Source organism: Bison bison, unplaced genomic scaffold, assembly GCF_000754665.1.
Source record: "Bison bison bison isolate TAMUID 2011002044 unplaced genomic scaffold, Bison_UMD1.0 scf7180017864377, whole genome shotgun sequence".
Classification (NCBI taxonomy): Eukaryota; Metazoa; Chordata; class Mammalia; order Artiodactyla; family Bovidae; genus Bison; species Bison bison.
Genome location: NW_011494949.1, coordinates 327,870 through 341,055, shown reverse-complemented (window position 1 = coordinate 341,055; position 13,186 = coordinate 327,870). Strand labels below are relative to the sequence as shown.

Genomic DNA, 13,186 nt, shown 5'->3' with positions numbered 1-13,186 from the left:
AGAGACCCTCCCCGGACCCCCAGGTCTGTGCCCCGATCCTGGGCTTAGAGCTCCACTTTCCCGACACCCCGAGCTCACACTGTGGTCCCGGCACGCGGCCCCGTGACCGTTCTCACACCCGAGCTCACACTCTGGTCCCGGCACGCGGCCCTGTGACCTGTGCTCACACCCGAGCTCACACTGTGGTCCCGGCACGCAGCCCCGTGACCGTGCTCACACCAGAGCTCACACTCTGGTCCCGGCACGCGGCCCCATGACCGTTCTCACACCCGAGCTCACACTCTGGTCCCGGCACGCGGCCCTGTGACCTGTGCTCACACCCGAGCTCACACTGTGGTCCCGGCACGCAGCCCCGTGACCGTGCTCACACCAGAGCTCACACTCTGGTCCCGGCACGCGGCCCCATGACCGTTCTCACACCCGAGCTCACACTCTGGTCCCGGCACGCGGCCCTGTGACCTGTGCTCACACCCGAGCTCACACTGTGGTCCCGGCACGCAGCCCCGTGACCGTGCTCACACCAGAGCTCACACTCTGGTCCCGGCACGCGGCCCCGTGACCCGTGCTCACACAGTCACTTCTTTGCGAAACTTGCGAAAGAAAGATGCTCCAAATGTTGGTCAAGACCGCAGCCTCCATCCGCTCTGAGCTGGCCTCCAGGTCACCACCAGGGGCCCTGGCCGGGCTAAGACCATGGAGGTGGGGGCGGGGGCACCGGCCATCTGCTCAGGGGCCCTGCTTAGACCGGACACCTTCCTGCTGTACTGGACACAGGCCAGCGTTGTTATGAAAAGAAAACCCTGGGTCAAATGAAACACAGGTCACGCCTGGCGAGTCCACCGCTGGAGGCTTTGACGCCTGCGTGCTGCCTGGAGCTGCCCCCTTGACCCTAGCGTGGCCATGGGCCGTGACCCCTGCCCCCTGGGTGGCAGGTCACTATCACTTCAGGTCCGTGTGGGCCCACCTGGCTGTCAACACTGGCACAGAGGCCTCAGTCCTTGGGCGCTGCCGCCCTCTGACCTTGCCCCCTTTGCGAGGACTCCCGCCTGGTTGGGTTGGAGTCCCCTGGGTCCCTGTGATGCTCAGGTGGCCTCTGAGAGGCATCGACTCTGGGAGAGCCTCTGCCAGGGGAACGCAGGGCCTGGGGTCTCCGGGCTGAGCCCTAAAAACTCTCCCGCCTGCCCAGGGGACACCAAACAGCCTTCTGTTGCCCCTCGATGTGGGGGAAGGATTGCAAGCTCCTGAGAACCCTCCACCCGCCTCTCTGGGAAGCCGACCAAATGGTTTTCCTGGAACCAGTTCCCCTCCCAGCCCTGCCTCCCGTGATCCCTGCTTTCTGGACCCACCCCAAGCCAGAGAAGGAATTCATCCTTTCCGAGGGGACCTCACAATGGGCCTGGGCTGCCGCAGACGCAGCGGCAGGGAGTAGGGGGGCACAGAACCAGTGCGGGGCCGGCGTCCCGCCCCCAGCCGCAGAAGCTTAGTCTCACTGCTGTCACAGACGGGGTTTTCAGGAGAGACGGCTCTTGAGGGAAACTTCGTGGATTTCCTAAAGTCTGAGATGCACTGGATAAATATGAGTGGTCGTGTTCCAGGACCAGAGGAAATCTTGCTCCTGACCCCAAGGCCCTCACTGTGAGGGTCCGCTGGAGTGGGGTCTGCTGGAGTGGGGTCCATTGTGAGGGTCGCTGTGAGGGTCTGCTGGAGTGGCGGGCGCAGCCCCTCTCCCCAGGCTGTCTGAGGAGTGGAACAGCCACCCCTGGGGCTCTAGTGGCCTCTGTGGGACAATAGGTCACACGTCTGCACTGATCTGGCCTCCAGGTCACCGCCAGGATCCCTGGCCGGGCTCTGTAAGACCGAGGAGATGGGGGTGGGGGCACTGGCCATCTGCTCAGGGCCCCGTTTAGCCCGGACACCTTCTTGTCATCCTGGACATGGGCCAGCCCCCTCGGGACTGCTGGAGCCCCCCTCCAGGGCCTGCGTGCACAGGGCGCCCGCAGCAAGTGTGCCGCACCTTGGCGACTGCACAGAAGCGAGTGGCCGCACGACGGGCACATGTCCAGCCCCAGGACACAGGCCTGGAGGGGTCAGCGACCACAAGAGGAAGGAAAGGAGCCTCTTTCTCAAGGGGAACCCAGGGAGCCCAGAGGAGCTGAGCCTGTCGACCGGTGTGGCCCCCTCCCCCTGGGGGCACACCTCCCTGGGGCCCAAGCTCTGCCCCCCTCCCCCTGGGGGCACACCTCCCTGGGGCCCAAGCTCTGCCCCTCTCCCCTCTGGGGGGCACACCTCCCTGGGGTCCAAATCCAGCTCTGGCTCTTTCTGGCTGGCAGCCTCAGATGGCTTCAGTTCAGTCGCTCAGTCATGTCCAACTCTTTGTTGACCCTGTGAATCGCAGCACGCCAGGCCTCCCTGTCCATCACCATCTCCCGGAGTTCACTCAAACTCACGTCCACGTCTTCCTCTGTGCCTGTGTTTAATACGTTATCCAGACCTCCAACCCCAGCTTCCTCACGCCCACCACACTAGGTCTGCCTGGAGTCAGGGAAAGGACAGACACAGGGGCCACCCTGGCCCAGGGCTTCTGGGGTCCTGGCCCCGCCTCCTTGTGGGCCTGGGAGCCAGCACTGAGGTGGGGGTAGGTGGGCCCCAGGCTGAGCAGCTCAGCCCCTGTGGACAGATGCTCCAAATTTCGATAGCAGGACAGTCGAGCGAGTAGGCTGGACTCTGCCCAGAGAAGAGACAGGGCCCACATGTTCCTCATTCTGAAGTCAAGGAGACTTTCCTGACTGCACAGGAACAGAAACGCTCTCTGGAGGTCAAATGGAGGGTGTCACTTCAGAGTACGTGGTAACCCACCCACGAGGCCCTTCACTGGGACCCATCTTGGATGAGAGACAAGCACACACGTGGGAGGACCCTGAGATAAACCAAGTATCCAAGTATGGACCCAGAACCAGGCAGGGCAGGACGACCGTCAGAGGAGACCCGGAAGTGGACTCAGAACCAGGCAGGGCAGGATGACTGGCCAGAAGAGACCCGGAAGTGGACTCAGAACCAGGCAGGGCAGGATGACTGGCCAGAGGAGACCCGGAAGTGGACTCAGAACCAGGCAGAGCAGGATGACTGGCCAGAGGAGACCCGGAAGTGGACTCAAGGCCAGGCAGAGCAGGACGACTGTCAGAGGAGACCCGGAAGTGGACCCAGAACCAGGCAGAGCAGGATGACTGGAAAAACCATAGCTTTGACTAGATGGACCTTTGTTGCCAAAGTAATGTTTCTAATTTTAATATGCTGTCTAGGTTGGTCATAACTTTCCTTCCAAGTAGTAAGCGTCTTTTAATTTCATGGCTGCAGTCACCATCTGCAGTGATTTTGGAGTTCCAAAAAAATAAAGTCAGCCACTGTTTCCCCATCTATTTGCCATGAAGTGATGGGACTGGATGCCATGATCTTAGTTTTCTGAATGTTGAGCTTTAACACAACTTTTTCACTCTCCTCTTTCACTTTCATCAAGAGGATCTTTAGTTATTCTTTACTTTCTGCCATAAGGGTGGTGTCATCTGCATATCTGAGGTTATTGATATTTCTCCCAGCAATCTTGATTCCAGTTTGTGTTTCATCCAGCCCAGCATTTCTCATGATGTACTCTGGATATAAGTTAAATAAGCAGGGTGACAATATACAGCCTTGAATTACTCCTTTCCCAGTTTGGAACCAGTCTGTTGTTTCATGTCCAGTTCTAACTCTTGCTTCTTGACCTGCATACAGGTTTCTCAGGAGGCTGGTATGGTGGTCTGGTATTCCCATCTCTTTCAGAATTTTCCACAGTTTGTTGTGATCCACACAGTCAAAGGTTTTAGCTTAGTCAATGAAGCAGAAGTAGACGTTTTTCTGAAGTTCTCTTGCAACTGAATACCTTTCTTTGCCCAGTGCCTACAAAAATAAGCACTCAGTAAATAGAGAAGTAAGATTTGAAGTCATAAATTATAACCAAGGTGATAGAGAAAGAAAACATTACTTCAGAAATGATCATTCAGATGTTTGAGGCTAAAGTTCCAGTCATAAATAATTCAGAAAGGTCTCCAGTCATAAATGGTAAATCAGGTGTTAGGAAAAGGGTTCTAGTCCCAAATCATAAGTAAGGTGATAGTAGTTCCCTGTCAAAACATACTCAGGTAATGGAGAAAAAAGACATCCAGCCAAAAGGGCAGCACAGTTGATTGAGGGAAAGTCTGCCAGGCGTGAACAATGACTCAGATGATAACGATTTCCTGTCAAAAGTGTTGGCTCAGGTGATAGAGACCGAAGATCTCCAAGTATAAATGATAATGTGATCGAGACCAAAAGTTTTTCAGTAATAACAACTCAAGTGGTGGATAAATTTCCATTCATGGTGATAACCCAAGTGCTAGAGAAAGCAGGTTCTGTCATAAATGCGAAGGCAGGGGATAGATGAAAAGGTTATTCAATTATGAATGAAAAATCTCATGATGGAAAAGGTTTCCTGTTATAAATTATGATGTAGACCTTGGGCAAAGAAAGGTATTCAGTTGCAAATGATAATCCAGGTCATGAAAAAAGAAGTTTCCTAATCACAAATGATTAGAGAAAGCAGGCAAAGGCGATAACTCAGGTGATTAAAAGGGAGGTGCCAGTCATAAGCTACAACTTAGAGGTTTTTTAGATTTAAGTGGTACCTCAGTAATAGATAAAGAAGGCTTCCAGTCAAGTAATAAGTCAAGTAATAGAGAACAAAGATTTCCTGTCATAAATCAGTTTATTAAAAAATAATGTGTCTAGCCATAATGATAACTCAAAGTGTTTCCAGTCACTAATGATAACTTGGCAGATAAGAAACAAAGTTTCCAGTCATAAATTTTACCTATAAGAGAAACTTACAAATAAGCAGCATCCAGTCACAAATAATAACCATGGTCACAGAAAAAAGTATTTCCATCACACATGATAATCAAGATATAGAAACAGAATCCCACTCATAAATGGAATTTTAAGGGAACGACAGAGGATGTGATGGTTGGATGGCATCACCAACTCGATGGACCTGAGTTTGCGCAAGCTCCAGGAGGTGGTGATGGACAGGGAGGCCTGGCGTGCTGCAGTCTGTGGGGTCGCAAAGCGTCGGACACGACTGAGCGACTGAATGCAACTGAATTGATAAGCTCATAAAGAAGTTTCCCAGTATTACATGATGACTCAGGAGATGGAGAAAGAGGCTTCACGTCATAAATGAAAAGTGAAGTGATAGTGGAGGGAAACCGCAGTCCTGAAGGGTAAAACACACTAGAGAAAGGTGGTGATATAGAGGGTTCCCAGTCACAGAGCATAAATCAGGTGGCAGGAAAGAAAGGTTTCCAGCCGTAAATGATAACTCAGGTGAGACAGGAACATTCTGTCATAAATGATGATTCAGGAAATGGAGAAAGAGGATTTCCAGCCACAAATGGTAACCGTCAACAGTGGTTGATGACAGAAAAGATTTTCTACTGTTAATTGATTGTGCAGGTGGTAAAGAATGATTCGAGCCATAAAGAATAGGTCATGTGACAGAGTGTTTCCAGTTATAAATAATAACTTGAGTGACACAGAAATCTATCAAGTGAGAGAAAATGAAAGGTTCTCAATCAAAAATCGTAACTCAGGTGATAGGGAAAGAGCACGTCCAGTTTTAGGCCATAACTCATAGGCTAGAAAAGAGGGTTTTGAGTCACAAATGAGAACCTACAGAGAAAGGTTTCCAGTCATAAGTAGTCATTCAGGTGATACAGAGAGAGGGTTCCTAGTCAAAAAAGAGAACTGAGGTGACAGAGAAAAAAGTTTTCTGGTTATAAATAAGGCGGGAAAAAAGGTTTCCAATAATTAGTGATTCAGGTGACAAAAAGTGTTTCACTCACAAATGATACGTCAGTTGAGAGAAGGACGCTTTCCAGGCCTAAATGTTGTCAGGTGATTGAAAAAACAGGGTAGCTTGTCATAAGTTATGGAGAAAGAAGATTGTTCGGCCATAAATTGTCACTCAGGAGAGAAAAAAATTCAGTCGTGAATGGTAACGAGTCAATAGAGAAAGAAGGCTTCTAGTCATAAATGGTAACCGATATTATAAAAAGCCTTCCACCATAAACAACTTGGGTCACAGAAAAAGACTTTCTGTCACAAAGGTAACGGGGTCACGGAGCGGGAACTGTTCCGGCCTGCGTGACGACTCGTGACAGGACACAACTGTCCTGGGGCAAAGGAGGGTTCGCGTGCCAGAGGAAGAAGGGAGCAGTCACAGATGACAGCTCAGGCGGCAAACCTGAGGTTGCTGCTTAAAACCAGTAGAAGAGGGAAGTGTGCAGCTGGGAATGGTAACTCGGGTGATGGTGAAAGACGGCTTCCAGTCACAGTGACAGCACCGGGCGTAGAAAGAGAAGATTCGGTCACAAACGCCAAGTTGGGAGTTGCATAAATGCGGTTTCCAATCCTAAGTGGTAACTGCAGGGACTCAGGGCAAAGTTCCAGTCGCAAACGGTCACCCAGGTAGCATAAAATGATTCCAGTCATAAAACCCAAGTTGGGTGACACGGAGAGAAGTTTCCTGGTCATAAATCACTAAGTCAGGTGGTCAGACGGAAGCTCGCCCATCACAGAGGCACATCGGGTGACGGAGAAGGTCATTTGCAGCCACAAACAGCCCAGGTGATACAAAATGAAAAGTTTCCTCCCCCCTGTGAAGTGTTGATTCTCTGGAAGAGGAAAAAGGTTTCACGTTGTGAACGACGTCAGGGCATAGAGCAAGGTTTGCGGTCAGTAATAATGACTCAGGTGACTGGGGAGCAAGTCTTCTTTTCCTAACTTATGACGTAAGGCAGAGGAGATAGGTTTCCAACAACAGAGCAGACCGTCCTGGGCAGGATGACCCAGAGGACGAGGTGACGGGGGACTGCAAGGGTGATCGTCAGTCAGGCCACGGAGGGAAGGAGAAAGGTTTCCAACAACAAGTGCAAACTCAGATTATAGACTAAGTTTTCAGGAACGAAGGGTAACCCGTGTTAGAGAAAAAGGCTTCCAGCCGGAATACATAGGTCCAGACGCACACAAATAAGGTTTCCATCCATAAATGACAGTTTAGGGGAGAGAGAAGGTTCTAGTGACGCACGGTAACAGACTACGACGTTTCCAGTTCTGGACGGTAAGGAGTTTGAGTCAGAAATCAGGACTCAGGGGATGAAAAACCCACCTCCCCATCCGAAAGGACGCTTCAGCTGTGGAGCGGGGCTGCCACGGTGACAGGAGCCACCTCCCCGGGAGCAGCCCCTTCACTGGGGCGAAGAAGCTGCCAGGCGGGAACCACAGCCTCCAAAGGGCCTCGGGGCTGTCGGGGGGCTGAGCCGCGGTTGCCGGCTCTCTCCGGGGGCCTTTCCGCCCTGCGCCACCTCCGCCGGGCAGAGCGGCTGTGGCTCAGCACGTGTTTCCTCCGTGGCATGCCCACGACGCTCACCCTTGCGGTCCCCGTCACCTCGGCCTCCGGGTTGTCCTGCTGGGGACGGTTGCTCCGTCGGGCCATGTCCTCAGCCTCTCTCGCAGGTGCCCCTGCCTGCGGAGGGGTTGGACCTGAGGCCTGTGTGCCGGGCTGGGCAGGCAGCACCATGCCCCCTGGGCGTCCCAGGCTGGTGCTCTGCCCCCTCTCCCGCCTGCGCCTGCCCAGGAGCCTGCCCCCGCCGGAGGACAGCGTGCCCCCATCCTGAACCCAGGGCTCAGCCGCGGGCACCTCGGGCTTTCAGCCATGGCCCAGAAAGTGCCCACAAGGCTGGTGCCCGCTTCTAGTTGGGGGCCCAGGTACGACCCTTCCTACCAGGCCCAGCCCCCACCCCTGACCCAGAGTGAGCTGGCGGCCAAGGCGGCGGTCATAACACCCACGCCCCCACCGCCGCCCGGCTCGCGCTCAGACGTCCACTGGGCCTGGACGCTCGTGGCTGGTGTGTGCGGGCGGGCCTACGGGGCCGGGGGCAGGGACACAGCGAGCGAGGCCTGCCTGCCTCTGCGGACCACTCCTCCTTCTGCCCCAGGCCCCTCCTGTCCATCCCGCAGAGCGGCGCTGCCCCCTGGTGTCCGTGGGCGGTGGCATCAGACACTCCCACACTCTGGGAAAGGGCCTGGGGGACGGACCATCCCTCAGATTCGAGGTACAGGCCTCGCCCACCCGCCCCCACCACCCGCCCCCAGCCCTCTCGGGGCTTCAGTGGTCCAGTACACGGACCACCTCAGATTCAGGGTGCAGGCCTCGCCTACCTGCACCCAGCCTTCTCAAGGCTTCTCCCCTGGGCTGCCTCCTCACTCATCTGTCTGCCCCTGTACACAGCCCTGCCCTGGGCATCCCCTCCTCCCCAGACCCTCTCTTCCCATCGGGACACTGGGCTCCTCAGCAGCAACCGTTGGAGCATCGGAGGGCCCCCCCGCCCTGACCCCAGTGCCCACATGCCTCCCTTCTCACCCTATTTCAGGGTCTTGAGGAAACCACAGAGCCGGTCCCTGGCCCCCAAGGCTGCGCTCGCTCTAGCCCTGGACCTGACCAGAGCCAAGGTTGGCTGATGGCCCAGGGGTGGAACCCCAGGTCCCCCACCCCAGCCCGGCTCCGACCCCGGGCCTCCCCAGGCTGCACGCCATGTGCAGATGGCGCACCTCCACCCCACGGGGTAAGACAGGCTAAGTTACCTCCTCGCGTGAGGGATTTAAAACTCAAAGCATTTGGAGTGTTAAGAGAATCAACATGAGAAAATTTTGGAAAAAAATTTTTAATACATAAAAAAATTTAAGACAAAAGGTAACATTCTTTTAAAAATGTTTTATAAAACAATGATATGAAATTTATTTTAGCATGAGATAAAAGCAAAACAAGGTTCTGTGGAATACACCAATTATTGGCCGATTCATTTTACATCTGTTATTGGGAATCTTCGTTTAAGCCGTGACTGACGTCCTTCAACAAACGACTCACCAGGAAACATCGCCGTGAGGCCGGCCACGCTGGTCACCAGGGAGGCAGGCCCCGTCAGCTGCCCCTCCCTGACAAGCTCTGCTACCAAGAGCACTGGCCTTAAACTTTTCTCTTGATTTCTGTAACAGGAACAGGTTCTCATTCATCGCATAGTCTCCAGAACATGTGCACTGACCAGGACGAGCTTGCAGCAGGAAGCAAATGCTGCCTTGTCTTGAGCAACGTGTACTTTTTTTAATGCTATGATTACATTCTTCTTTAAGGCAATGGCGTTTCTGTTTTGTTTCTATAAAACTTACATTAATCATCTTTTTAAATAAAACATCAGCATTTTGGGTCCAATCAACCAAAAGCAGGATAGAATCAGGACATCTAGACAGTTCTTTATAAAGAGACACTGAGCTCAGATGATCATCTTTCAAAACAGAAAACAAGCTGTTTTGTCTTCGAACATGCAGTTAAAGTACGTAAACGCAACACACTTCTTGAGCAACACTGTGTAAGCAGAACACGCTTCTTGAACCACACCAGCCTGCAGGTCTCAGCCCTGGCCTCAGATGTCCTGCGGCAGCCGCTGCTGTGAGGAAGCGATGGCACCTTCCCGCGGTGTGCTCAGTGAGGACGGGGTGCCAGGTCACACGCACGACGAGAGCTTTTTTCTCTCCTCAAACTGCTTCTCCACGGCCAGAGACAGGGCCTGGAGGAAGCCCTCGATGGTGACGGTGGGGGCCTGGAAAACACACGGCATCGTGGCGGTCCTTGCCCTCAAGGTGGGGGTGGCCTGGGAGCACCCGCCTCCAGGGCACAAGCACTCTGAGGTGGCAGGGAGGCCCTGGGCGTGAGCTTTCCACACACCAGTGAGGTGAGCAGACACACGCTGGCCCTCCACTGCCCCTGGGCCCATCACTTCAGAAACACAGGAGGAGGCGGAAACCCCAGGGTGGTGGGCGAGACTCTCCTTGAGGCCAGCCCTGCAGACAGAGCGGGCGGCAGGGGCCCAGGGCGCAGGCACTCACCTGGATGTACAGTGCGTGAGCCAGGAAAGGGAGCTTCCTCAGGACGCGGCCACTCAGGCCCTCACTCTTCCTGTGAACATGACCACACTGGCGTCAGCTCCACATGGACCGCGGGGCATTTCAGGACAAGTCCCCGATCTTTCCCCAGAGCCCCTGGGGGGTGGGCAGTCTCCCGCAGGCCTCAGCTACAGCTCCAGGAGGGGCAGGGTCCTGACACCACCCATGGCCTCGGCCGGGGCACCGTGAGGTGGATACAGGCCAGCTCACACCTCTGAATTCTCTCACGAGCCTGCACTGCTCCCCTCTGTCCCTCCATGGCCACTGTAACTAAGTCTCTCCGACGCCCCGCCAGCATGTCTGGCGCCTGGCGTCTGCCCACCTGAGGCCCTCACAAAGTGGATGCGGCCTCCCTGACCTCCCCAGTTCATCCAGAGTCCAGCTGTCCTCAGAGGCTCTGCTCTACCTCCCGGCTCGATCCCCAGGGCCACCTGAGCGCCTGCCGGTGCTGCCGGCTTGGGCTCAGGCCGGCGTGTCGGGGGTCCCCCCGTGTGCTGTGGCTCTCAGCACCTGGGCGGCAGGGTCACTGTCCTTCCCGCAGCACCGAGGCCACGGTCCGGCCTGTTCACCTGTCTCCTCTGCTCATCAGAGAAAAAGCCTCCACTTCACTTTCTTGGCCATTTGTAAAAACTTAAGACACACAGTTTAAGAATCCAGCGATGCTACAGAGAGCCTTAATCTGAAAGCCTGTCCTGTGCTGGAGCGGTGCTCTGCTCGCTGCCCATGGGCACAGGGGGAAAGCGGCTGGCCTCATCCTCCCATCCAGGAGCCCACGGTCAGGGAGGCCGGAGGGCATCTGCTGCGGGGGAGATGCCCTGGGATTCAGCCTGTGCCACCCAACCCACATCACCACCTTGGCTACTACAGGCAACGACCACCCCTGTGACCAAAGGGAATGGGCTTCTCTAGGTTGCAAAAGTGAGGTCACCCTCAGAATGGGAGAAAATACTTGCAAATGAAGCAAGTGACAAGGGATTAAATATCCCAAACATACGAGCAGCTCATGCAGCTCAATATCAAAAAAACAAACAGCTCAATCCCAGAATGAGCGGAAGGTCTAAACAGACATTTCTCCAAAGAAGACATACCGATGGCAAACAGACACACGGAAAGAGGCTCAGCACCGCTAACCGTGAGAGAAACGCAGATCAGAACTACAGTGAGGCGGCACCGCACACGGCCAGGACAGTGACCGCCAAAACGCCTACAAGCAACACACCCTGGAAAGGCTGTGGAGAGAAGGGGAGCCTCCACTACTGGTGGGAACGCGACTGACACAGCCGCTACGGAGGGCAGCACGGAGGCCCCTTAACAACCTAAGACAGGGCCCATATGACCCAGCAACCCCGCTTCTGGGCAAGTATCTTGAGAAAACCAAAATTCAAGAGATACAGGCAGTGTTGTGTTCACAGCAGCACTACGCACAACAGCCGCGACACAGACACCCAGACGCTCGCTGACGCGGATGAGGAGGGAGGCGCGGCTCACAGCGCAGGGCTACTCCACAGTGGGGAGTGAGAGAACGCATCCGCAGCAACACGGATGGGCCTGGAGACTAGCATGCCAAGTGAACCAAGACGGACAGAGAAAGACAAATGTCACATGATATCACCTACACGTGGAATCTAAAAGTTATAGACTTACCTACACAACAGAAACGGACTCAGACTTAGGAACCAAGTTTCTGGTTACCAGAGGGGTATGGGGAAGAGGGATAAATTGAGAGACTGGGATTGACACGTTGCTGTTGAGTCGCTCAGGCGTGTGTGACTCTGAGACCCCACGGGCTGCAGCATGCCAGCAGCTCCACCACACCCTGGAGTCTGCACAAACTCCTGTTCACCGAGTCAGTGGTGCCGTCCAACTAGTCATCCTCAGCCGCCCCCTTCTCTTTCTGCTTTCAGTCTTTCCCAGCATCAGGGTCTTTTCCAATGAGTCAGCCCTTCAACTCTGGATAACATACAAGCTACTACATATAAAACAGGTGACTGATAAGAATCTACTGTGGGGCAGAGGGAACTCTACTCGGTACTCTGTGATGACCTATAAAAAAGAATCTAAAGGAGTAGATATATGTATGTATAACTGAGTCACTTTGCTCTACAATATTTATTGCAAATCAACTATATCCCAAAAAATGTTTTAAAAAGAAACAGAGAGGTCAGCACACACCTTGAAATTTCGCTCAGGAGGAGGCTCAACTTGGACACGTTGTTTTCAATGAAGCCAATCATCTCCAGCTCGCGGAGGGTCAGCAGCTGCTGGCGAGGGTATATGATCTGGCACTGCGGGGACAGAGGACGGGGCAGCAGAAGCATCGGGTCAGTGATTTCTCCCTGAGCGCAACATGCAGACCCAACAACTGCAGTGTTCAGTGTGAGACAGCGGGTGCAGGCCGAGTGACACCCCCTTCTGCACAGGAACCAGACATCGTACGTTATGCCAACAAATCAAGACCCCATGAGAAAGCTAATGTGTTCTCAGGAAAGCAAGAAACAGCTCCAGGCACCCTCATCAGCTCTTCCAGGCAGGAGAGGTAGATCTTGAAGATGGCCGCTGCAGAGGGCGGCCCGATGTACTGCCTGATGTCAGCCCTGTCCACGAAGGCCACGTCGATCCTTTCTGTGATGTTGGACGTGGTCAGGATCACCACGTTGGAGTGCCTGCGGGCAGAGGGTGGGCCCAGTCACCCCGGGCCACAGGGACTCGACCCCCCTGATCCGACACACGCAGTGTGAGGACAGGCAGGCACCAGGGCCCAGGCGTTCAGCCAGCTTCCCGCCCTGTGCCCACCCCCACCCCCACAACGCCTTCTGAGGCCCTGCTTCCTGCGCTCTACCTGACCCTCGCTCCTGCCAGGCTCCGGCTGCGACAGTGCAGACCCTCCCCACTCCCGGTCTGCGAGCTCCCCGCCTATGGACAACTCTCGCGGCCCCCAGCTGGACCGCTCCCTGCCCCCTTCACCACAGTGAAGCCCTCACTCTGCACAGCGTCCCTGCACCCCAGCGCCAATACTGCCCTGCCTGGGCACGGCCACACCCAGGCGTCACTCTCATTGCCCTGGAGGCTGCGGCGCCAAGCTGCACGATTCACCCTGGGGACTAGCGGCCCTCCCCTC

The 13,186-nt window shown here is 54.8% G+C and overlaps 1 protein-coding gene across 1 annotated transcript in view; it reads right to left on the bottom strand.

Annotated features, from left to right (window-relative positions):
- Positions 1-8,776: 8,776 nt before the first annotated feature.
- TRIP13 (thyroid hormone receptor interactor 13) overlaps positions 8,777-13,186 on the bottom strand; it is a 16,070-nt gene continuing 11,660 nt past the window's right edge. Inside the window, exons 11-14 of the mRNA XM_010857131.1 lie at positions 12,578-12,731; positions 12,241-12,353; positions 10,012-10,081; positions 8,777-9,725 (exon numbers count right to left, since the gene is read on the bottom strand). Coding sequence (XP_010855433.1) covers positions 9,630-9,725; positions 10,012-10,081; positions 12,241-12,353; positions 12,578-12,731 — 433 coding nt within the window. The 3' untranslated portion in view covers positions 8,777-9,629. The remainder of the gene's footprint in view (positions 9,726-10,011; positions 10,082-12,240; positions 12,354-12,577; positions 12,732-13,186) is intronic.